Here is a 24065-nt window from a genome sequence, read left to right as displayed (position 1 = left end):
TTTCACTTCAAGGTCTTTTTACTAAGACAAACCACTTCTGAAGACACAAACGATCTGTGCTATTGCTCAACAGCATGAAGGAGTATGCAGTTATTTAACAAACCTAAGTTCTTTAAAATGTATAAACCTATGTATTACAGATAAACTTGGAAAGAATATTAAAACCCCAAGTTTACTGCAAGTAGGAAACTTGGAACCATTATGGTTCCAGCGCGTTTTAACTGCAATGCTGGTAATACAAACTGAAAATCAGTCTTGCATTTCATTCGAAGATAGAGGTTGATAAATATTGTACTTTTTGGTTTTTCTTTTAGCACATCTTTATTCTGAAAGACAATGACAAAGAGAAATAAATACAGGATGTGGTAATGCCAGTCTTCTGGAGCACCAATTCCTGGCTGCTGATTAGGTGCTGAACCATGACACCAGGAAATTACTTCTGCTGCTTGTGTGTCCCTAAGAAGAACGGGAAGCTGCACGCTAGTGCCCAGGACCTGCAGCTCGCTGACTGGCACTTGCACGATGCGCCGAACACAAACTGTTGAGACCCTGGGTTTTCCCGTTCTGACGGGCGGCGCGGAGCTGGGTGCGAGGCTCTGGCGGTACCGAGCGCTGCCGCCGTGCCCGTCACGTTCCGGGCCCCGGAGCGGATCGCTCCCGCTCGGCCCGGGGACCGAGGGGCACCAAGGCTGGAACAGGCGGGGACCGAGCGGGGATCGAGGGGGGGAACGAGACGGGACCGAAGGAGGGAGCGAGGCCCGGCCGGCTCCGCCGCCCCCGGGCCGGCCCCGCCCCGCCTGTCGGGTGCCGCGGTTGCCCGGTAACCGCGAACGCGGCCCCTGCGTCTGCGGCGGCTTTGTGGCCTCAGCACCCGCTGAACGCGCTCCTGGCCCGCTGGTCGCAGCCTGAGCGTGTGCGGGCGGCCACACTGCGCCAGTGGCCAAGTGAATTGTTCTCAGAGCTTTGGTCTCTGAGGGCGAGAACTGAACTCGCAGAGCTTTGCTCGGGCCCTGCGAGCCGATGCTGAATTAGGTTTGAAGGTAAAGGTTGACTAAAGTTGCACTTTTTGGTTTTGTCACATCTGTGCTCTGAAAGAGAATGCCGAAGGGAAATACAGGATGTGATAATGCCAGTCTTCGGGTGCAGCAGTTCAGTGGCATGTACTGAACAGGGGCTGAGTGGATGAACAACATATGGTCTACTGATTGGGCTTTTTTTCACTGAAGACATGCAACTTTTCCGAAGTATACTAGTCCATACATTGGTTTCCCTATAGTGACTACTTACACTGCCTAAAGGTGAACGAGTTCTGTTCAAGTTTCAGTGAGTTGTTACCATCTGGTTACTAAAATTATTAGGGAGACACTCCTGAATTAAGGAGTAAATGAGACCATATGCCAAAGTAAAGAATCTGCATTTCATGGAAATGGGAGGAAGAGAGAGAGAAAAACAAGTAGAAAAAGGGAGGGAGGGTGAAAGGCGTTTGGGAAGGGGGGGGACAAAGAGTGTCAGAGACGATTAAGTAGAAAATATCACCATACCTCCCTGGGGTGGGGCAAGTTTGACTCTTGTCTCTTGGTACTTTTGAATAATATAGAATCTTTAGCACCAGTACATCCTTCGAGTCTGCCATGAACTGGGCTCTGGATTTTCAGATCTGTTGTGTTACTTTGCATCTCATGCAGTCATCTGGTGCAAGGCCTCAGGCGTGGGTCTGGGGGCACTTTGGTGGGCTATGACACCCCCTCAGCTGCCCCCGTGGGAACGTCCTCTGGATGTGGTCTCGTGGGAGTGGGGAGTTTTAGAGCTAAGCCAGTTTGTGTGATGGAGGATGGGTGTCCACTGCCTATTGCCAGAGGTTACACCACACCCAAAATTTCCTCCTCCTCCTCCCTCTCTTGACGGGAGGTTTGTGTGCAAACCTGGCCTCAGCAGAGGAGCCTGTGGCTATGACTTCCCCACCCTGAACCCAGACAGAGCTGATTTTCTGGACAGCTGCTGCGTTTGGCTTTGTTGTGGATACATTTTTCTCCCTCAGCCTTGTTTACTTCTCCCCAGACATGAGATAATAGGACAATAGTGTTGCCTGTACCTTGTCTCAAGTTCCTTTAGGCAGCTTAGCTCACAGTCCAAAGTTCCAGCCAGGAGGCATTTTCAGCGAGGGGTGAGCTTCAGTGGTCACAGCTTCTTCATACAGTTTTGTCACAATGGGCAAAAAGTCCTTTAAAACAATATTTAAGCCATTCGGCATAGCATTCCAGTCTCTCACAAGTCCTGTGAGGAGCAGCTGAGAGAGCAGGGGTTGTTTAGCCTAAAGAAGAGGAGGTCCACTCTACCTATTTTAAAGTAGTATTTTAGCTACAGCTTTGTCTCTTTTAACTATTATTAATTTTCAGATTTTTAGCTCTGCTTTTCAGTATGATCCATCTTTGCATTGCAGAACATAGCCATATATTTAAAGTCCAACTAGAGGCCTAACAATACTAGCTACTTACTTCAGACAAGCACTTAGCTACTTTCAAATAATATAAAATTTTTAGCACCAGTATCCTTTGAGTCTGCCATGAATTGGGTTCTGGGTTTTCAGAGTTCCATTGTTGCTCCTTCCAGTTTTGTTGAGGCATTATCGTTCATCTGCGACATCCTGCCTCCACAATGGCTTCTGCATCCCCGAAAAAGACATCGACACCTCGTCTTTTGTCCAGGGAAAGACTGAAGTCTATTACTGTAAGTACCCACTGGGGCTGTGTTGAGGCTGGAAACCCCCCTCGTGTCCCTCCTCTCCCTGCCCTGCCTGTTGTGCAGCAGCACTGTGAAGCTGCAGAACCCCTCCCCACCTCTCTGTGCCGTGTTCCTGTGGCTGGGGGCTGTCCTGGTGCAGTAGGGAACATCGTGTGTTTCTTCAGGAACAGTCCAGTGTCTTGCCTGGCTGTGCCACCACAGCCAAGTTAAGCCAGGTTCAGCCAATGTAAAGCTGAAGCCCTGAGCATGTGCTTCTTTCCCTTTCCATTTCCCACGGTGATTCCTTCTGTCAGGCTGGACACTCACCTGTGCTGCTCTGACCAACCTGCTCCTGGGCATGTGAGGAGGGGGGGGGGGGGGAAGCTCAAACTCTGCCCAAAGCCTTGAGAGACACGGCTGGTCCCAGCTGGGGGAGCTTCCACACCAGCTGCTCTGTCTCATCTCCTGTGTGGGGCACAGATCCAGCCCTGCAGACAGCAGAGGAGGAGTCAGGGCCACAGAAGTCCCATGGCTGGCTGGAGCTCACTTGACTGAAGATGCCCCAGTGCTGAGGTTCTGTCAAGGAGATCCCTTTGGTTTCTTCTGTGGAGGCATCTGTGAGCCCAGACAGAGAACACAAATGCTAATTAACAGAGAGAACTAAAACTTGGACACACTCCTGTGCACCTCACTCTTGGTACAACTTGGCTTTCTTGTGTCTCTTGGACTCACCCAGCGGTGTTCTCTCCACGCTGTGAGTTTTGACTGTTGTGCAGGGATGGAGTTAGGGGAGTTCTGAGAGTTCCTCCCCACTCTCTGAAAAGGTCACTGCCTCAGTCCAATGACACAAAAGAGGAAACAGATGCCCAAAGAGCAGAAATCCCCAAACATGTCACATCTAATCACAGAGAAGCTAATGGCACAGAGCCATGTGTTTGGAGCATGTGCATTATGAATTTACTGATGCTAAGTATTTCAGCAGGTAACTTCCAGGGCTTCCAGAACTATCCTAGATGATGGGGTCACAAATTATTCACCGGTGCCACTTGTTCAAGGAAAGCCTTTCTGAACAAGTGCATCTCTGAGGTTCTAGCTAACTTTTTTCTTTTTTTTTTTCTTTTTTTCTTTTTTTTTTTTTTTTTTTTTTTTTTTTTTTTTTGCCTTTCAGCTGCTTCCTTCTAAGTTCCTGAAGGAGAAGTTTCTCAATGTGAAGGAGGTGGCCAGCACTGGGGCGAGTTTTCTGCCCAAAATTGGCCCATTTCGACACATGAGTGAGACTTGTCAAAAGGTAGCCTTTTCGTGCTCTTTTCTATTCTGTTTGATGCAAAGTTGGAAGAGGGCATGTGCTTGTGACAGGCTTGTCTCCAGCAAAATACTTCAGTGTCCAGGTCCTGTTGTCATTGCCAACTGCTGGTAGTGGTGGACTTGGAGTCCTGATCTGCACCAAGCCAACACAAATAACCTCTGCTGAAGCTGCTGGTGTTTACTGAATGTAGCTGCCATTGCTAAAACAAGGGGGGAAAGGCTGGGGACACAAAGACACAAAATTGCCATTTGCCATTCTCCTGCTGAAATAGCCACCTCTTGCTTTGGTGTGGTCACCATCAAATGCTTGGGGTCATAGGATTCCCTCCAGAGTGGCAGTGTTGGCCTTTGAAGGCCGAGGACCTGCAGTAATTCCTTCAGATTTAACAAAACTTAATGTGTTAATGTTTTGGGTTGGAACAATGTGTTGGGACCCGGATGGGGTGTTCGATTTTGCAGGCTGCCAGATGTACAGGGGACTCCCCCTGGGCAGAGACAATGGATGTGCTTTATCTGGATCAGTGCCTACATAGAGAGGTGTGTTTAAAGCTGCCTTTCTTGCAGGACTGGCTCAGTATAAAGCACTGTCCAAACAGGTAGGTGACCGAGGTGGGCTGTTGAGCAGGAAATTGGCAGCAAGAGACATGTAATACATGGGTTAAGGATTGCCCTGGAGAAGGGCCTTAGGAACACCTCAGAGAGGGGCACAACTAAGGGACAAGTGTGCTGCAGCCATTCCCTTCAGCAGATTGTGTCTCCTGTGAAGGCACACAGGAGACCTGCTTGTGTCTCTGCACTGACAGCAGTGCAGCTGGAGAAGGCAGACAAAGCAGGGGAGAGTTTTCTCAAAGTAATGTCTGCTCCAGAAACATTTGCTGCTGTTGTGTCATTCCAGACATGCCTCTGCAATGATATCAAATAAGACAGCAATAATAGATTACAAGAAAGCACCCATTTAAAGCTCATGGAAAAAGGAGATACCAACTCTACTCTTACCCAAGTTGCTGAGAAAAGAACTGAACCTTATCATCATTCAGCATTCACTTCATTTGTCTTTTTCCCAACTTCTCTATTACTTTACTTTTGCCTTTACCTATGTTAGGAACGCACTGACGCTTAAATACAAGGGGACAAAATCATTGAAGCAAAAGAAAACTGTTTATTAGTAATGTTTCAGCTGAGGCAGGCGTGTCTCCCTCACCGCTGAGACAAACACACCGTCAAGTAAAATGGCAATCTTTCTATACCCTTTATACCTGTCCAGGGCACTCCCTGTCCTCTTTGCCAGTGGATGGGTACTGGGGAACTCACGTACTCTCCAGACCGCCAACTTTCCCGTGCCCTCCCCTCTCATCCTACTTCCTTTTGGTCAGGTCTTCAAGCCCATCCCTCTCCCAGCTCACAGCAATAACCAACCAACCAACCAGAACAATCCAAACCACAAACAACACATAGAACCAACAACTTTCATTCTTTCACTTAATAACCTTTTGGCTTCAGCAAAATATCACCTCATCTCTCACACCTCCTCTGGTACTGTACTCTTCTTACTGATGTCTAAGTTCTAGATCAAAAAAGATATTTGCAACTGCGTTGGCCTCGGTTTCTCAGAGTAAAGGACATCCCAAAATTGTTTCCCAAGGGTCTGATGTAAATTTGCGGGTTTTACTGACTCCATGAGTGCTCAGTCAGTGCCCCAGACCTGTGTGATCACATGGGCACAGAGCTGTGCGTAAGGTAAGTGCTGCCTGGCATTCTGGAGAGGAAACCTGGAGAAATACATGCCAAAAGAGCAGCTTGGCTTGAACCTGCTCTGTGTGGCCCAGCAGCTCTTGATCAGCTCAGAGCGGAGGTGGGTGAGCTACTGTTTCCCCAATGTGTCCGGGGCACATGTGCTCACCCAGAGTGTGTACTTCAGTGGGGATCAGTGTAAAATTCTCCTTCATGAACCTTCCTCCCAGCAGCTGAACCTCTCCCTGCTCTCTCTTGCCTCTCCAGTTGTTGCCAGTTCCTCCGATAGAGAGCTTGCTCCAAGTTTCCCCACCAGAGATGGTATTTCAGAAATTCGTCGCTCATGAGGTCTCGGAAATGGTACTGTCTCTCACAAACAAGGACAAGGTAAGTGCTGGCACGTGGAGCTTCAAGACTGTGCTGAATGAGGAGAGTGGTGTAATTCCCACAGTGTACAGCAAAGCGAGTTATCTGCTGCAGCACATGCAGAAGAAAATGTCGCAGGTGGAAATCTTTGTGTGCTGGGAATTCTCCACTGACTTTGGCCATGCATTGATGGTATCCACTTCAAAGGAGTTTCCTTCTCTTGAAAGCTCTGGATTGATAGGAATGCTGGGGGCTGTACAGCTCTTACCTGCTCTCATGCTTTGTCTTGAGTGTATGCCACATCCTGTGTCTCCTTGGCTAATCTGGGTTCCTGGGAGGACTCTCTGCCTCTCTCAGCCTGTTTGGCTCCCTTTGTGCAGCTCACAGTCAAAGCCCAGAGGCTGAGTCTTCTCCAATTTATGCTGGAATCACTTCTCTATGGCATTGGCACTGCAGGAAATGTGTTCTGAGACATCCCTGCAATCAGACTGATGTAGCAGAAGCAGGAGGAGGCCTTTAGGTGCCACTTCAGGCTCCTGCTAAGCTTCATCCAGCTCCACTCAGGTTTTCCAAAAGCAACATGGCGCTCTGCTTTCCTTTTGGAGAAACCACAGCACATCCAAAGCCACATGGTCCTAGAGGTTTTCATCTTCGCTTGAAGAAGTTGAGATTGTTTTGCAGTTTCCCAAGAGAGCTGAATGGGAAAAAGGTGAAAATGTCAGCAGTTGTGTTCCACTGTAAAGAGGAAAACTGAGACCATTTGAATTTCAGTCAGGGAAACATTTTCTCAAATGAAGCTTGTGCCAAGGGTGGGCTGGTGGGAAGAGACAGGAGGGTCTCAAAATCAGCTGGTTTTGACTTTTTGAGAGCATGTTACAGGTGCTCAGGGTTGATTATCTAAGTGCTGCAAAATGCACGTTTGCTGTGTCTGTGGTTCCCAGAGGGCAGGACCTGTCAGGAATGCCCAGGAGCCCAGCTTGCCTGCACAGGCAGCAGGAACCCCTGGAGAGCCAAGACTGGCTTTTAATACTGGAACCAGAGTGTGAGTCAGTGCGGGTCATGTTTCTCCAGGAAGAAAATGCCTTTGTAGCCCATAGTCGATGGGCACAGCCTGGCTGTGTTTCTGTCACCTTTAACAAGCTGATTGCTCTCATCATTTTGTGATTCTTCCTTGCTACTTTACTGCCAATTTAAATGCTCTTTGCCAGCTCCTTGTTTTAGGGATTGTCTTGCTGTGTTCCTTCTTTTGCTTTTCAGTTTGCTTCCATTCCCAATAAGGCCACAATATTTGGTCTCCTCTCTTGCTGGTCTGCCTGCATGGCCGTATCCCCAGAACTGCCTTACCCAAACCTGATCTGCTAGAAGGGAATTTCTTCCTTCCCTCAGGACAATGTGCTGTTTTGCTTTCCAGTAGCACATCCCCCCTCTGGAACACGACAGCATGGCTGTGTGCAGGCAGAAGCCAGCAGGTGTTTTGGCCTTGTTGAAGATGCAGATGACTTGGTTCAGGGGCTCTGTCCCCATCCTTCTGGTGCTGACCTGCTCAGCCCTTCCTTCCCACCAGACATTGCCCTACTGCCCCTGGCCAAAATGCTGCACCCAGACAGAAGGGGTTCAAGTTCACCCTTGTGAATTATGCGCCTGTACCTCCACAGCTGCAAGTGCTTTGGAAAAGGGGTCAGGGAAGTATGTCACCAGGACATGGACAGGTCTCCTCTTGATCTGTTTCCACAAGCGGCAAAATCATTGTTTCATGTCTTTCCTGCAGTTTACTCGGCTGGTGAAGGTCTACATGGAGAGATCACCTTATTTTGAGCTGTTGTGCCCCAATGATGCATACCACATCATCCCACCAGGCACATCTTCCCATGTGCGCATCCGCTTCACCCCCGACGAGACCAAGGTGAGACTGGAGGAGCCAAAACACAGAATTATCTCCAATGCCATTGTTTTCCCTGCACTCTGGGTACGGCCCACTCCATGCTGTGAGCTTGGCTCCAGGCTGGGGACAGGCAGCCTGCAGCCAGTCACACCTTGGCATGTGCTGTCAGGCACTGCAGCCAGGCCTGACGGGCTCTGCCTGCCCTCCTTGCACATTGCTGAGCATTCCCGAGGGAAGATGCACAGGGAGCAGTCTGAAAATAACAGAGGGGTGTTGATGGATATTCAGCCATCTCTAGGTACATTGGAAAGGGTTTAATTAGATGGAAAACAGTAGCAGAACAAAGAGCTTTCCTCCTTCCTGGCTGGCAACAGCTTCCCTGCCTCACCCTGGGCTGGAGCAAAGATGGTGCTTTTTCACACCCTCTGTTCTCCAGCCTTGCAGCTGTGCTGTCCCAGAGCACAAGTGACCATGACACAGCTGCAAGGCCAGGCCAGAGCATGTGCTATGCCTGTGAGCCCAGCCTGGCACAGGCACACTGAACTCTAGGGGCCCTTAGTCAGCAGCAGGTTGCTGAGCTGCAGGGGACTTGGACACCTGCCTGAAAGAGCTCGTGTAGCACAGGTACAACCTGCAGGCAGACCTGTGACCCCAGAGCCTGTGGCAGTGACACTGCTGCAGCTCTGTCTTCATGCCTGTCACTGTGGTTGCTCTGTTAACTGGAACCCATTCCATGCCAAGCATGCTTTTGTGTGGAGGTTTGAATACCAGTGCTGAGGCCCTGGCAAGTCTGATCTCAGCGCTGTGATCTGGAGGCTTGTTCATGCAGAAGGGTTTAGGACATGGCATGGAAGGGAGGAGGGAAACAAAGACAGGCTCTTTCCAGTAGCATCCTGCTGCCTCTTAACACTGTTATTCTCCTGACTTGGTTGGAGAGGCAAAGTTAGAGTGCAGTTCTGAGCCAAGTGATGTTTCTACACCAGGCCAGAGGTGCAGGAGCTCTTTGGGTACAACTGTTTTCTCATCTTCCTTTTGCTGCTTAGAGTCACTTTAACACTTTGTCCTATTCTCAAGTAGCGGGGATAGAAACCTAAAGAGGAATGTCCTGTGTTCCCTAGCCCCATGTTCCTTAGAAGGAACTTAGGAATTACTTAACATCATGAAAATTTAGAGTAAAAATTGTGGTGGCCTAGAGCAGTTCTCTGTATGATCCAAGTGACACAAGATTTTAGTGCCACTGAGACAGGTTTTGCAAAGTGCACTGCTGCCTTTAAAATGTGACAGTTTAGTACAACTTAAGCATTCATTTTGGGGTGGAAGAGGTAAATTGATGCCCTCGAAGGGTTATAGGAAATGGCTTTTCTTCTGCCATGGGGATGGCACTAAATGCCCTGTGCTGAGACAGTTTCTTTTCCTGCAGGATTATTCCCACGAACTCATCTGTCTCACTGCAAGGGACAGGATAGTTGTGCCTATTCAGGCCATTGCTGCCCAAGCTATCCTGGACTTCCCTGACCAGCTGGACTTCTCACGGTGCCCAGTCAAGTACAGCAGCCAGAAGACTCTGCTGGTTCGCAATGTTGGTAACGTGGAAGCTCATTACCAGCTGAGCACCCAGAGGTGAGGCAGCTCACGTGTCCTTGTGCAAAACACCTGTGGGTGATAACAGAGCTGGTAAAGAGCAACAAAAGAACCAGAGCATGGGAGCTGCTGCCCTGCAGCCCTGGCTGGAAATGGGCAGGATGTGTGGGGTTTGCTGGTGCTTCTCATGTTTTAAGCAGGATGCAGCCTTTGAGTTTTCTGTGTCCCAGATTTTCTGGAGGCTGCTGGAACCCTCCTGGGCACAAGCAGCTTCTGAAATGGTTACTCAGCACTGTCAGCCAAACAGACCCGTTCTCTGGGAGGCCAGAGGCATGTGGCTTTCCTGTGGTCCCTGCATCAAATGCCCAACATGAGCTGTGTTACAGGGAGCTGGTGCCGTTCCTGTCACTTAAAGCTGATCTGATTTCCCTTGTCAGCTGAGGGCATCAGTCACCTCTTCTGTTCTATGACAAGCCTTTGCAAGCCAGTTAAAATTTTCAAACAGATGATTTAAATCTCTGAATAAGATCTTGCCCCCATTCTTTGAGATTTCTTTTTAAATACTCTGAAGTTCCTGTATTTCTGCTGGGTTTTCATTTTAGTTTGTGTACAATGTTTGCCAAAAGATCATGAATTCTTCCTTGGGAACCTTCATAAAGGGTGAGCTCCTCTAATGCCTGTCAACATACCACATGCCCTTAGGAACATGCACAGGTGTGTAGGAAATACAAGATATTTAGTGAATATGTGAAAAGCAATTGGGCTGATTTAGAAGATAGAAGTATAGAAGTACAGAATAACTTCTGCTGGATGGGACCTCTGGAAATCATCTGAGCAGACCCACTGCTCAAAGCAACACCGGTGTCTGGGGATTGCAAGGTTCCATTGGGAGATCTGGACCCGCCTTCAGATGCCATACAAGAAAACAAACATACAAATGGACCTAGTTAAAAAGCAGAAGAAAACAACCCATTAAAAACTCCCTCCCTACCTTCTCTTTTCTGCCTTTTGGGTGCAGTAGTGATTCATTGAAAGGGTAGATCTAGATCTAGATCAGGATGAGAACTATCTTAAGGAACAGCTCACAATTAACAGACAAAAGGCCAAAATTTAGCCTGCCAGCCCCATCTCTTGGTAGTGGTTTCTTTTGGTTCTAGCAGTGTCAGCGATGTCTTCTTCACAGCTCTTCTATCTGTGGGCTCAGGGAACAGCTTCGTGATGTTGGCTGAAATTCAGAGGAATTAACTGCAGAGCTTGTGTCCTTGGGTCTTGGGGAGCCAGGTCTATGTGAGAGATGACTGCTACAGCACTAACAGGGGAGTCTGCTGGGTACAGCCTGGGGTGGGATGTAGGAGATGCAGGGGCTGATTTGCGCTCAGTTTTTAGTCCTGACAATTGAGTCCTGAACTTGGCTGTATCCTCTTCTCTTGATCATTTGAAAATAAGAAGATCCCCTCTTTCTCAGGTGACTTCTGAAGTCACCCCCAGGACTGTTATTCCCATCCTGTCATCTGAGGGCAGGAGTATGTAACATGGGGCAAGAGTGGAAATGGGATAGATTGAGATGGGATGGCATGGCATGGCATGGCATGGCATGGCATGGCATGGCATGGCATGGCATGGCATGGCATGGCATGGCATGGCATGGCATGGCATGGCATAGAAAGTAGTGCTGAAGTGTGGCCAGAAATTCCCTTAACTGGTAGAATCTCTGTTCTGGTGAAATTTTTGGCAAAAGAATAAGGAAAAAGTCCTGTGCCTTGCCCACATCAAGCCCCAGCAGAGACCTGCAGCAGTCCTGGCATCACTCCTGGGGCAGATGCAGGAGCACGTACAGTAATCCAGCTCTGGGGCTGGTGGGGTCTTGTCTTCCCTCCCCTCTTTCCAAAGTCTCTCGTCCAGCATATGAACAGTGCTGGCCCAAGGCTTCTCCCTCAGCCAGTAGTGATGTTCTCACTGGTGGTAATGGGAACAGCTCAGGCCCATAACTGCAGCAAGAGGTCCTTAATGAGCACAACCTCAAGCAAGTTCATCAGCTGTCACTGCTCACATGAATAAACTTCAGCTTGCCAGATGTTCTCCTTATTTTTGCATGCGATGCATGCATCACCTAACTCCACAGAACACACTCTTAAGTGACAGATTGACCACCAACAAATCACCGAGGCCAGGAACTTTTGTTTCCTCGGTGGTGCTGCAGAAGAGCACAAAGCCCAGTAGCTGCTGGGCAGAAGCACATTTCACCTGAGCTGTCCCTGAGCATCAAAGTACGGAGCCTTGTGTTTGTCAGGCAAGAGCTGTTGACCTGGTGACCAATCCTAATTGCTCCTGTTAAATCCAAAGTGCACCAACACATCTGCATAATTATTTCCAACACATTGCACAGAGTTTGTCTGGTGGGCCAAACAAACAGTTACCAGCCTGGATGACAACCCAGAGTCCCAGACTGCATTGCTGGTAAATACTCAGAAACCTCCTGTTCTGCTTCCTTGATGTGCTCCTGATAAGGATGCTACATTTAGCTGTGATTGGATCCTTCACACTGTACATGGCATCCTCCTTTTGGGTCTTGTTTCCAAAGTCACTGTATTCTCTGCATTTGCCCTCTGTTTCAGAGTGTGGACTGCTCCTTTTCTTAGAGCAGCTTCCATTGAAATGCTGATAAAATTTGCCCTTTCTAGGCTAAATCGGGATGTTATCAAGGTAAAATAAACCAAAGAACCACACTATAAATTCACAGTAATTATTCCTTGCTCTTCAAGGAAAAGTTAATTCTCCCTGTCTGATTCCTAGGCTGTAATCTCACAGGACAGGTAATGCCCTAACATTTGCATCTCTTGAAATGAGGTTTATAGGCAGCAGGAAAAGGGAAATTCCTGAGGCAGTCGGTGTCAAGTTGTGCATGCAAATAGCTCTTAAACTTCTCTGTGCTTTTCACAAACCATTCTCTGATGAGATTGCTGGCAGTCAGACCCTTGAGTCTCCTTGCAGGGGGCTGAATTCAGAGTACGGGGGACATAAGGTCATTTTATCCCACAGGATCTTTTGAGGGCTGGATCTCCTCAGAAGTGGGTCAGTAGCTGTTCCTGATCCTGTCTGTTCTGTCTGTCTTCTGTTGACTGTGATCTGTTTGCTCCCTGCTTGCCCAAGTGAGCTGAAGTGACCTGCACTGCAGAAGGAGTATCATCCCCAGATGTGGCCCTGAGTCCTGATCCCTGTCTTTGTGTTGCAGTCCTTTCTGCGTGATTCCAGACAGGGGAACTCTGGCCGCTGGTGACACCATGCAGGTGACAGTGGGATTTCACCCGCTGACGGTCGGTGACCATTCCGGGTCCCTGGTAGTGTGCTGCAACACAGGTGAGTGCTGGGCACTGCATGGGGCACAGGACAGTTCTCCACCATCACTCCCTGTTGTCCCATCCCCCTCGATTCCCTCTAGGTGTACCACCACCCCTGTTACAGCTTTACCCCAAAGAAAACTGAGAACTCATTGGTGTTTAGGGGGTTGATAAAGTGGATCCCCTCTAACAGGGCTGGGATTTTTGGAATCCTGTTTTGCTGGGAGTTGCTGAGTAGAGGAAGGAGGAATCCTGATTCTCCCCTATTGTGTGGCTATGCCTGGGTGCAGTTAAATTATTTTATTGTTGGGCAGTGCTGTATGTGAGGCGTGAGGTCTCCAGCACAGTCTCTCCAATGCAACGTATTCCTTGCACACCTCTGTCCCCATCTGCTGCTTCTCCATTGGCACGGACCCTTTTTCTGTTTTGGCCTCTACACACATATCTAGTTTCTGTCCAATAACATTTTCAGGCCCTCGAGTTCCTGTTTGGTGACAAATCAAGACAAATTTTTCCACGTCCCCATTTCCTAGGCCGCTCATGGATGTTGCAAATTTCTCACATCTATCTCCCATTTGATTTGTAGACTGAGAAATCCCATTCATTCTTCATATAGACGCTGCTCTGTACTTATTAATATTTCTTTTGTCCCTTTTAAATTTAATTTTAAATGGGTCTTGAGATCAGAACAATACAAAATATTTCAAGACTGATGTGGCTGTGGGTTTGGACAGGGAGATAATGATGATGATGATTTTCATGGTGTTCATTTTGTAGAGGTTTGTCATCTTGCAGAGCCGGGCTGGTTGTGTTTCCTCACCTGTGTCCCCTCCTGCTGTGGGCTGTCACTTCACTGGTTCCTCTGGGCCTCCTTTTTCTGCCCACATGCCCCCAGGCATATTTGCTTGTCAGCAACAAGGGGTCCAAGGGATCAGGAGAGACAGGAGTCTCGTGGGATGCCCAGGGGAGACCCTGGGCAAGGCCAGACTGAACAGGGCTCCTCAGCGTCACCTGGAGGGCTTTGATGCAGAAATCCTGGTGATCTGAGTGGGTCACCTGAGCACATCTGCCCAATCTCACTGTTCATACTGTCACCTTGGTGCCAAACCTCTACCAACACAGTGAGAAATAAGGTGTTTGAGGAGGTGCCCAGGACATCCTCACGCTGTACACACAGAGCTGTCAGGATGTGATAAATGTACTGATCCATAGAATGGTCATTCAGCTAAGAACTGTGACACTTCCTTGTGCAAACTGTGGTTTGCTCAGCTCCTTGTGCTTCCATCAGCAACTGAGCTGAGCAAAGACTCCTCTTTGCTTTGTTCCAGGTGAAAAAGGTATCTGCACAAACCTTCACGGAGAAGCTGTAGATGTCAACGTTGGGTTGAGCGCCAATTCCGTGAAGGTTGAGAACACTTTCATCACCACATCAAACTACACAACCGTGTTCATCGAAAACAGGAGTGACATCACAGCCCACTTCCAGTGGAAGACTTTTCCTACTGAGGAAGATGAGAATAAACTGAAGAGAAGGTTGGTTTGAAAGATGCATTTCAGAGAGATACATGGCCCAAGACTAAATCTAACGTATGGCCTCAGGGGGGTGTTGGTGCTTTTGAATGGTTTAGGCCAAGTAAACCATCCCTGGCATTAGGATGTGTGTCTTGGGCTTCAGGAGCTCAGCACTCAGCATTCCATTTCCATTTATACTCCAGCTAAGGATAGCATTTTGGGAAGGGAAGGTTGATTGCAGTGACTGGATTTCCTGAAGTTCTGATTGGGCTTTTGACTCTAATCTTCTTCCCACATGATTTGGCAACATCCTTAAACATTTCCTGAGTTGCCAGCCCCTCTTTCCAAAGGTGATACACCTACTTCCACCCCCCCCCCCCCCCGCTTAGTTCCTTCAAAAGTTCCTTGCCCATCCAGGCTGGTTGTGTTCCCTGTCAGCTCATCTTTCAGCACACAGGGACAGTCTGTTCCTGTGCCTCCAAGACTTCTTTCTTGAAGTATGTCTATCCTTCCTGGACCCCTTTGCTTTTAAGGGCTGTTTCCCAAGGTACTCTCCAAACCCGTCTCTTGAACAGGCTGAAGTCTGCCCTCCAGAAGTCCAGAGTGGAAGTTTTGTTGATGCCTCTCCTTGTTTCACTGAATATTGAGAACTCTTTCACAGTCACTGTACACCAGACAGTGGTGAACAGATGAAGTTCATTAGTTCTTAGGGAATCTCCTGCTGATATCCAGTACCTGGGTCCCAGGGAGGCAGCAGACTTCCCTGTGGAATGGATCTGGTCAATACACAGGGCCCTCAGTTCCCCTTACAGGGGAGTCACCCACTACCACTACCCTTCTTTTCTTCTTCTTTTCTTCTTAGTACTTGAGGCTGTGATCTGGCTGACAGACAAAGTGCAACTGGGACATTCTCCAGACAGAATTTTTTCTTTAGTGTCATTTGCCTGACCCTCTGGATGCAGGGCCTCATACCTATTCTGTCAGGGCACTGGGTAGGTGATAGGGGTCGGATAGAATTTTATTGCCACTCCAATAGAGAGCCATTTCCATTCCCCACTGTCTCCTAGGTCTCCTCCTTCTGCCTGATTGCAACAAGGGCAAGGCTCCTCTGACTCCTGCTGAGCTTCTCTCAGGGTTGGAAGGGTGTAACTCCACCAGTTAATTTCTGTTTTGCTCTCCCTAATGCTCCTCAGCCTTTGCACTTCCTCCTAAAGCTTTGCCTCCAGACAGAGCAGATCATTCACCTGCTGACACTGCACGCAGGTGTCTTTTGCACTATCCTCTGATATTAACACCAGGCTCAGACCCTCCTTGCAGCCAGGGGCTGGACAGCTGAGTCCTTCCTGGGGGGTTCTGTTTGAGTTAGTACACTCTTGCTGGCAGAAGCAGCAATGGCTTTTGATCATTTGTAAACCATTGCTGGGGGGGGAAGAAAGAAAGAAAGAAAGAAAGAAAGAAAGAAAGAAAGAAAGAAAGAAAGAAAGAAAGAAAGAAAGAAAGAAAGAAAGAAAGAAAGAAAGAAAGAAAGAAAGAAAGAAAGAAAGAAAGAAAGAAAGAAAGAAAGAAAGAAAGAAAGAAAGAAAGAAAGAAAGAAAGAAAGAAAGAAAGAAAGAAAGAAAGAAAGAAAGAAAGAAAGAAAGAAAGAAAAGAAAGAAAGAAAGAAAGAAAGAAAGAAAGAAAGAAAGAAAGAAAGAAAGAAAGAAAGAAAGAAAAAGGCAATCACCTCTCAACCAGCCAAAAGACACAACCCACTACACAACGAGGGTGGATGGCTGCACCCTTTCTGCTCAGCTGCTTGCATGAACTGAAGTGCAAAATTGAAAAAACACCACACAAACTGCTGTGCCAAAACTGCCATGCCAAAAAACTGCCATGCCCAAAACTGCCTTGGCAGAACTGTTGTGCCAGAACTGCCATGTCCAAATTGCCAAGCTCCAGTTTCCTTTGGGTCAGGTTGCTCACACTCCCCAGAGTAATTTAAAATTGCCTCCAAAGCACCAGGAGATGGACCCTCACCCACTTGAATGGCTGGCAAGCGGATCCTTTAGTGCCCTGGACTTCTTGGTTTTCCACTGTTCTCTATCTACTTAGACAGCATCTCACTTCCATACAAGCTCCCCGTGCTAAAAGAAAATCCTCTTACCTTCTCTGGCTACTTTCCTGGGCTGTTGATTTCCATTTTTTCTCATTTGGCTGCCTCAGCCTGAATGCCAGTTGATCCACTTTTCCCTCTGAAGCAACTAGGTTTCCCCAGGGTAAATTTCCAACTGGTTTTGGTTTTGTGGGTTTTTTTCCCAGTTACATCTGTCCACATGCTAGTTAAACTATCACCAGGACATTTTCTCCTTCCTTCCTTCCTTCCTTCCTTCCTTCCTTCCTTCCTTCCTTCCTTCCTTCCTTCCTTCCTTCCTTCCTTCCTTCCTTCCTTCCTTCCTTCCTTCCTTCCTTCCTTCCTTCCTTCCTTCCTTCCTTCCTTCCTTCCTTCCTTCCTTCCTTCCTTCCTTCCTTCCTTCCTTCCTTCCTTCCTTCCTTCTTTCCTTCCTTCCTTCCTTCCTCCCTCCCTCCCTCCCTCCCTTCTTTCCTTCCTTCCTTCCTTCCTTCCTTCCTTCCTTCCTTCCCTCCATCTTAGGGATGGTTTTATCTCCAAGACCACTGTCCTGCTGTCACAGAAGCTTCTGAGATCTCAGAGCAGAGAGGACTTGTTTATGAGAGGAGGTAGTGCAAGATCCTTTCCCTCTCAGGACATTCTACTACCATGTACTGGCATGGGACCCAAAAAGCTCTGGATCATGAAAAGGTCTCTCCAGGAGTTTGCTGTCTCCCTCCTGCACAACAAAGTCCCTCGCTCTCTCAGAGCCTCTCTTTTCATCCATATAAAACCTTGAATGTCACTGAAGGGGTTCGGTGTCTCAATTAATTGATTTCCTTTGGAAGTGCTCTGGGATGCTCTTGTGAAAGACAGAGTAGGGAACAGGCCAGGTCCAAAATGGAAGAAACAAAGAGTGATGCTGGTAACACGTAGCTGCAAACCAGCATTGTCTCCCCTTCCCAGGGAAGTCCTGCAGTGGGCACTCCGTGATCTTTATCTGCCTCCCCCGAGCAGCTCAGGGGTAGGAAAAGACAGTTGAGGTGCCTGGTGGATTCTCCCTCAGTTTTGGCAGAGGCTTTGAGCCAGGGGGTTCTTCTGAGGGGTGCTGGATTTCCAAAACTCTCCTGAGCTTGCAAGTGTACAGTAAAACTACCTGCTGTGCCAGTGAACAAGTTATCCTCTCATTGATTTGGGACCCCCGTGGTTTGGGGTCAGCACTTGCTGGGGAGCTGCTGCTGCTCCTCCCCAAGTGCTTTGCTCTCCTGCACTCAGACTTCTCTCTGCAAATGCGTGGTTTATTAAATGATCTGCTGGCTTTGTCTCTCCCTGTGGCTGCAGGCAGTGCTATTTTCTGCAGCCACTGACAGAGGTATCGCTGGAAAACTTCATTGAGGAGAAGAATATAGAGCAGGAGAAGGGCTATTGTGAAGATAAAACTGCCCTTGTGAGCCACACAGTCCAGGAGGAGATGGCAAAGGTGCAAGAAGACCCCATGCTGTTCTCCGATGACATTTTTTCCATTGAACCAGTGGTAAGTGATAGCATTTTCCTCCTCTTCCTCCTCCCTCTCTTCCTCCTCCCACCCTCCCTCCCAATCCTCCTGGATGCTGATGCACTCACTCAGCAGATCCTCAGGTGGATCCATGTGCTGGGAGGAAAGACATCATGTCTCTGGTGGGGCTGCAGAGCTCGCTGCTAAAAGCAGTTCTGCCCTGCAGGCTCAAGGCAGGGAGCCTGACAAGGCTGAGCTCTGCTGTCAGGGCTCCAGCTCAAGGGCACTCGTTGCGTGTCCTTGCACTGTCCACAGGGTCCAGTTCTTGTAGGTACGTGGTGTGCAGGGTTTAGCAGAGGGTGTTGGAGCTCTGCCAGTTCCCATCTTGACCTGAAGCATGCAATGGTTTGCTGGGAAAAGGAGGCCAAATTCAGCCCAAGGTTAATCCTAGAAATGCCAATCCCTTCCTGCATCCATGACTTGCACTATTTCTGAGTCTCCCTTCCTGTGTCATCTGTGAGCCTGGACTCAAGGCTGGAAGGTCTAAATGGGCCTTTTGAGTTCTCTTGCACACAGGGACAGAAAGCCTTTCCTGTTTGTGCAAGCAAACCCCCATGTCCTCCCATCTGCCAGAGCCCTGATTCTGAGTATTGGTATTGTGAGAGATGATGAATGCCTGGTGCCTGCACAGTGCAAAATCCCTTCTCATCCTGGAGTAAACCCTAGAATAATGCCAACCTCCGCTTTCTTTCAGAACACGTGAAACTATTCTTTTTATTTCCAAGGAAGGGGATCATGTTCTCTTCTTGAGAAGAGCCACCAGTGCACAATGGCAGTTCCACACTGCTGTAGCTGACAGCAGCATGATGTGACCAAGAGCTTGTGTCAGAGCAGTAGGATTGTTGTGGAGAGTGGGAGCTGATCAGCTGAGCATTAACACACACTTCCAGCACTGTGTTGAGCTGGGTTTGGAGTGCTTCCTTGGGCTCCTTGTGTTGTTCATTCATCATTGATGCTCTAAATAAAGGCTTAGAGGACTGAGGTTGAAAACAAGAAATGTGAAGTTGGAAGATTAACGTTTTGCTGTCTCTTTGTGCCTTAGGAGGGAGAAATTGGGCCGAACTGTTGCACCAAAATCAAGGTGACCTTTAAACCTGTAGAAGCACTGGAGTATCGAAGTGTGGCTTACTGCAACATCTCAGGTACAGCTCCTTTCCCCTGCTTGTCTCACCCACAGTGAAGCCATGGTGCAAGCCTGAGCCCGCTGGGCTCCCCTGTAACTGCTGGGAAGAGTCCCTGCTCAGCAAGGCAGAGCTGGCACATTCCCACTGTCTCTGCAGCTTCCAGGGAGTCTCTCGTGCAAGGCCAGGGCTCAGAACACCTGTGTCTGGATTACTGATCCCAGAACAAGCCAGGCAGTGCAGGGAGACGTTTTCATGCCATGACTTTGCCAGCATTTCCACAAAGGGCAAAGAGCTACAGAGCAGAACAGCTTTAGTGAACCAGCACTAAGCCCCTCTAGACCACTGACCTCCAGGATGGGTCCATTTGACATGGATCCATCATCAGGCAGTAGGAGCTGAGTTAGAAATGTGCTCCCTGCCCCTGGATCACATCCCACTGCCCAGACACCAGCAGACCAGAGGTGGCTGAGCCCTGCTGAGCCCAGGGTGTTTGTAGAAGGACCACCCTCAGCCAGCAGCTTCTTCTCTCCCTGTGTGGGAATTGTCGCCTTGCAGCTCTGTCTGTGGAAATAGAACAGAGTGCCGAGTGTCAGAAGTTGAGGGCTTTGGCAACAAAGTTGTGTGCTACTGGGCTAGACAGTTTGGCAGTTGCCAAACCATGAGCTTTGTGCCTTCATTGAATGGATTTCAAAGCTCCTCTAAGTGCATGGGAAAGAAGCCATAGAATCATAGTATGTTAATGATATTAAGGATGGAATGGACCTTAGTGGCAAGACCAGGTAGCTCCAAGCCCCATCCAGCCTGGCTTTGAACACTTTGGGGCTGGAACCTCCACAACTCTCCTGGGGAACCTGCTCCAGTGTCTCCCCACCCTCACAGTACAAAATTTCTTCCTAATATCTAACCTAAACTTCCTTTCTTTCAATTTTCCCCATTACTTCTTGGCCTGTCACTACAAGACATCAGGGATGTTTTAAACTCGGCAGATGGGTGGCTAAAATTGGAAAGCAGCCCAAGGAATGGCTTAGAAATTGGAAGTCAGCCCCAAGGAATATCTCACAAGGGAAGAGAAGAGTCCAGATCTTCTCCTGTAGCAACAGGAGCTGGTTGCATCTAGCTCAGAGTCAGGGACTAGCATTGAGGCAGCCTGGAAAATGCAGTATAACAGAGAGAATTATTGTACTGAAATGGACATCTCTCCCCAGGCCGAGAGAGCAGGCTGCCCCTGCACCTCATAGGGGAAGGCCAAGGACCCTTCGTTGAACTCAGCTCTCATACACTGAACCTTGGGAACATTTTTGTCAACACCCCCTACGTCTATGAGGTGAGCAGCAGGCCTAGGGATGGATCCTGATGGCTCCTGAGGCAGCAGCAAGCCTGGTGGATCTGTGGAATTCCTGCCAACCTGGCTAGTTGTGAGCAGGGAATATTTGATGTACTGGTCAAATCTGGGAGGTCAGGAAGGTGTGTCTGTTGTTCATGAAACCCCAATCCCTGCTTTTGTGTGGCCTTCCTTGGGGATCAGCTGGGAGGCTTCCTGCAAAACAGCCCCCTGGCATATGAAACCAGCACTGGGTTCAAAAAGCTGCATGTTCAGAGGCTTTTGTGGCAGCTCCAGACACAAGGCACCTTTGTACTGAGCTGTTCAGAAGCAGCTGGAACAAACTGGCTACGTTTGAGCTTCGGTCCATTGCAAACGATTTTCAGTCAGGTGTCTCCTGCTTATTCCTGGAAGTCACAGGAAAGCCATCCAGCCCTCTGGCTCAGTGCTGGCCCTTTCAAAGGGCTTGGCAGTTCTTCCCTTGCTGACCAGTCCCGCACCACACTTCAGCCTTGGTGCATCTCTGACTCTAGAAAGAGAAGAGTGTTCCTAGGAATAAAGCAAAGGATTTTTCTACCTATTTGCCTTCCCCCTCCCCGCCACAGTAGTGTCAAGTTTGCAAAAGAAAACGGAGAACAACTAAAAGAGGTAAAAAATGAGGCACTACATCATGCTAGACACTTTCAAGAGCTTGGCTGTGGAAGAGAAAGACATGCTGAGTTTTCTTACCAAAAGATGGTGCTGTCTATACATTTTGATGCTGATGCCTCATTTTCAATGTATTGTTTTCATGATATGGGACAAGGTGAATGAGTAGATGGTACTGCTGGAGCTCTGTTAACTGGGGCAGCAGCAGCAGCTCTGTGGTGATTCACTGTGCAGCTGCAATCACCCCATGCTGCTCTCAGGGCCAGGTCTGAATGAGCTTGCTGATGCTGACCAGAGGTGGACTGCTCTGTGTCCATGGGATAGCCCCAGAGTGACTCTGGTTATGTGGAGTTACCACTGCTTTGCATGAAAACCCAAAGGCAGAACTTGTCCTGTTGTATTTTTTTGATTTCTGCCATTCAGCATCACAAAGCATCTTCTGCTGCTTTTTCTGGGTGTTAATTGTGTCATTAGACAACAATTCACACAAAGGGAAGACTGCACGTGCATTTCCGTTTTGCTTTCTTGCTGCTGCAGGTGAAACTGATTAACCAAGCACCTATTGATGCTCCCTTCACCTATATCTGTACAACTGCAAACGTGGGCTACTGCTTCAAGTTTGCACCTGAGGAGGGCATCATTGCACCAGGTGGGATCCAGACCATCCAGATCTCCTTCAATGCCACCGTACTGGGGAGGTTTGAGGAAGAATTCCAGTTCAGTGTGGCTGGATCTCCTACGCCTGCAATCCTGACAATCAAGTAAGGACTCTGGGAGCTTGCTGGGCACATCTGTAGCTGTCTCTGGGACATCCCCCACCGACCTCATTTTGGGGTCAGGAAGAGAAGAAAAGTGCTGCCTGAGGTCCTCATCTCTGCTCTGATTGTGGCATTGCCTTAGGGGGGAGGTGCCTGCTGCCCTGTGTGCTACCTGAGAGCTGGAATGACACCTCCCTGCAGGGATCTCCCTCTGCCTTGGGCCATAGCAGGCAGTGGGAGGGATCAGCTTTGGGCAGTAGCTGCTCTGGGATGTCCCACCTGAACACCCAGCAAGGCTCCCAGGGCTTTGGAGATGGGCCAGCCTGGGTGATTCTGCACCAGCAGCAGTGATTTTAAAAACTTCTGTGAATAATCCATCCCAAATGGGCAGCAGCAGCCTCACCTCTCATGGTCATGCTGTGGGGGACAATCTGTGCTCCCAACTCCTGTGCAGAGAGTGCTCTGGTACCTCCTTTCCACAGCCAGGAAAGGGCTGATCCCGTGGGCTGGTGCCATTGCAAGAGATAATCCTGGTCCAGTAGAAGGGAGAAGGGGTGATAACAGGGGAGGCCGAGCTCAGTCCTCAGGACCACAGCAGCATGAGGGCTTGTCCCTGCTAGCCCGAGCCATGTGCTGGAAGGATGATGTAGTGTAAGCAGGAAAGCTGATGCTGGCTGCACTGGAGCTTTGGAGCTGGGCTGTTGCTGTTGGGAGGCCCTGGATCAAGGCAGCAAAGAAACAAAAACAATCTGCAGTCCATTATACCAATGAGATAAGGGAGATGGATAAAAAAGGACAAGCAAGTGATCACTTAGCAAGAGAAAAGTGGTGAGTAGGTCTTCCCACAGTAGAGAAACAATTATGCTGGCTTTGTCTTTGGAGTACTGCTTTTTTATTTTGGAAATTAAGAGGGAACCATCTACCATCAAATGATTGATTCTCCTCTGTCCCTCCCCCAAAGTGGTCACAGGATGTTATTGCATAAGCAGCTTTCTCCTTGAGCAAGGGCAGGTGTGCCCTGTTGAGGTGTGTAGAGCAGAGCCAGTGGCAGTCCCGTGAACACAACAGAAGGCACAGTTCACTGGTCCTGGATTTTTAACCAAAGGCCGAGTGGGCATTGATTGGCATCAGCCATGAAATAAACTCGTGAGTGTTGTGCAGCTTCAAGTGCTGATTTCAGTGGATGTTGGGGCCTGTCTGCTGAGTTCAAGCACAGCTGAGGTGGTGTGGTAGATTCAGGACATCCACGTCCTGAACGGATGAAGTGCAGTAGCTGTTGGCTGTGCCAGCTGGTGCACTTGTGACAAGCTGATCCTTTCCTGAAGCGATGCACTTCACTGGGCTCCTCTGAGAACGAGCTGTGCTTTTGGAGCCCCGAGCACACTTGCTAAAAACAAAAAGTTGCTGACAAAACAGGCGAAGGGCAGGTCTTTGTATGGAAATCCGAGGAAAGTTTTATTGGGTCTTGAAGGCAGTCCAGGGACAAAGACAAAACTGGGTTGAAGGCAAAGGGTTAACTATGGGACGAAAGAGGCGCGTCCTGAGGATCAAGGTCCTATAGGGACAGGGAAAAGCAGTGCAGAGGAGGGGCAGCCAACCAGGGGAACCAACAGGGTAACAGGGCTGGAGCAATATGGGCATATCAGGAGCAATAGCGATCAGGAGAAGGGAGAACATTCTAGGAGGAATAGCAATGAGGTGAACAGGGGCTGGACAGGGGTGGAACAACTCTACAAGCCAAGAGAACTTCAGACATCAGCATGTGCCTGCAAAGGCCAATGGGAGGGAGGTACTTCTCACCCCAGCCTGGAGGGGTGTTTCTCCCTGCCTGCTCCTGCCCCTCCAGAGCTGAAGCGGCACAGCCCCAGTGGCTGGCTCCTGAGCCTCCGTGCTTTCCTCTAGGATTCATCTGTTGACTGGGTAGAATTGTTGCTGCTGTTTCCAGAGAATTCTTGAGGCTCCCTTGACTCCATGTCTCAAAACTCTGTAATGATTGTGTGGGTTAAAATCTGCTGAGAAAGTTCCTCCATGGGAACACCAGTTACAGTTAAGAAGCAGCAAAGCAGGGAACCTGTGGCTGGAAAGGCTGGTTACAGAAGTTTGTGGGGACACCTTTATGTCTGTCATCTTACAGATG

The 24065-nt window shown here is 48.9% G+C and overlaps 1 protein-coding gene across 1 annotated transcript in view; it reads left to right on the top strand.

Moving 5' to 3' along the window:
* The first annotated feature begins 522 nt into the window (after nt 1-522).
* The window catches only part of LOC134048150 (hydrocephalus-inducing protein homolog), a 75972-nt gene continuing 52429 nt past the window's right edge, over nt 523-24065 (top strand). Inside the window, exons 1-13 of the mRNA XM_062499749.1 lie at nt 523-820; nt 1686-1708; nt 3890-4009; nt 4775-4876; nt 6025-6144; nt 7892-8026; nt 9426-9625; nt 12819-12949; nt 14262-14457; nt 17864-18056; nt 19120-19219; nt 20407-20525; nt 21708-21931. Of these exons, the coding sequence (XP_062355733.1) occupies nt 523-820; nt 1686-1708; nt 3890-4009; nt 4775-4876; nt 6025-6144; nt 7892-8026; nt 9426-9625; nt 12819-12949; nt 14262-14457; nt 17864-18056; nt 19120-19219; nt 20407-20525; nt 21708-21931 (1961 nt within the window). The remainder of the gene's footprint in view (nt 821-1685; nt 1709-3889; nt 4010-4774; nt 4877-6024; nt 6145-7891; nt 8027-9425; nt 9626-12818; nt 12950-14261; nt 14458-17863; nt 18057-19119; nt 19220-20406; nt 20526-21707; nt 21932-24065) is intronic.

Source organism: Cinclus cinclus, chromosome 11, assembly GCF_963662255.1.
Source record: "Cinclus cinclus chromosome 11, bCinCin1.1, whole genome shotgun sequence".
In the NCBI taxonomy this organism is placed as follows: Eukaryota; Metazoa; Chordata; class Aves; order Passeriformes; family Cinclidae; genus Cinclus; species Cinclus cinclus.
This window is presented reverse-complemented; position numbering and strand designations above follow the sequence as displayed.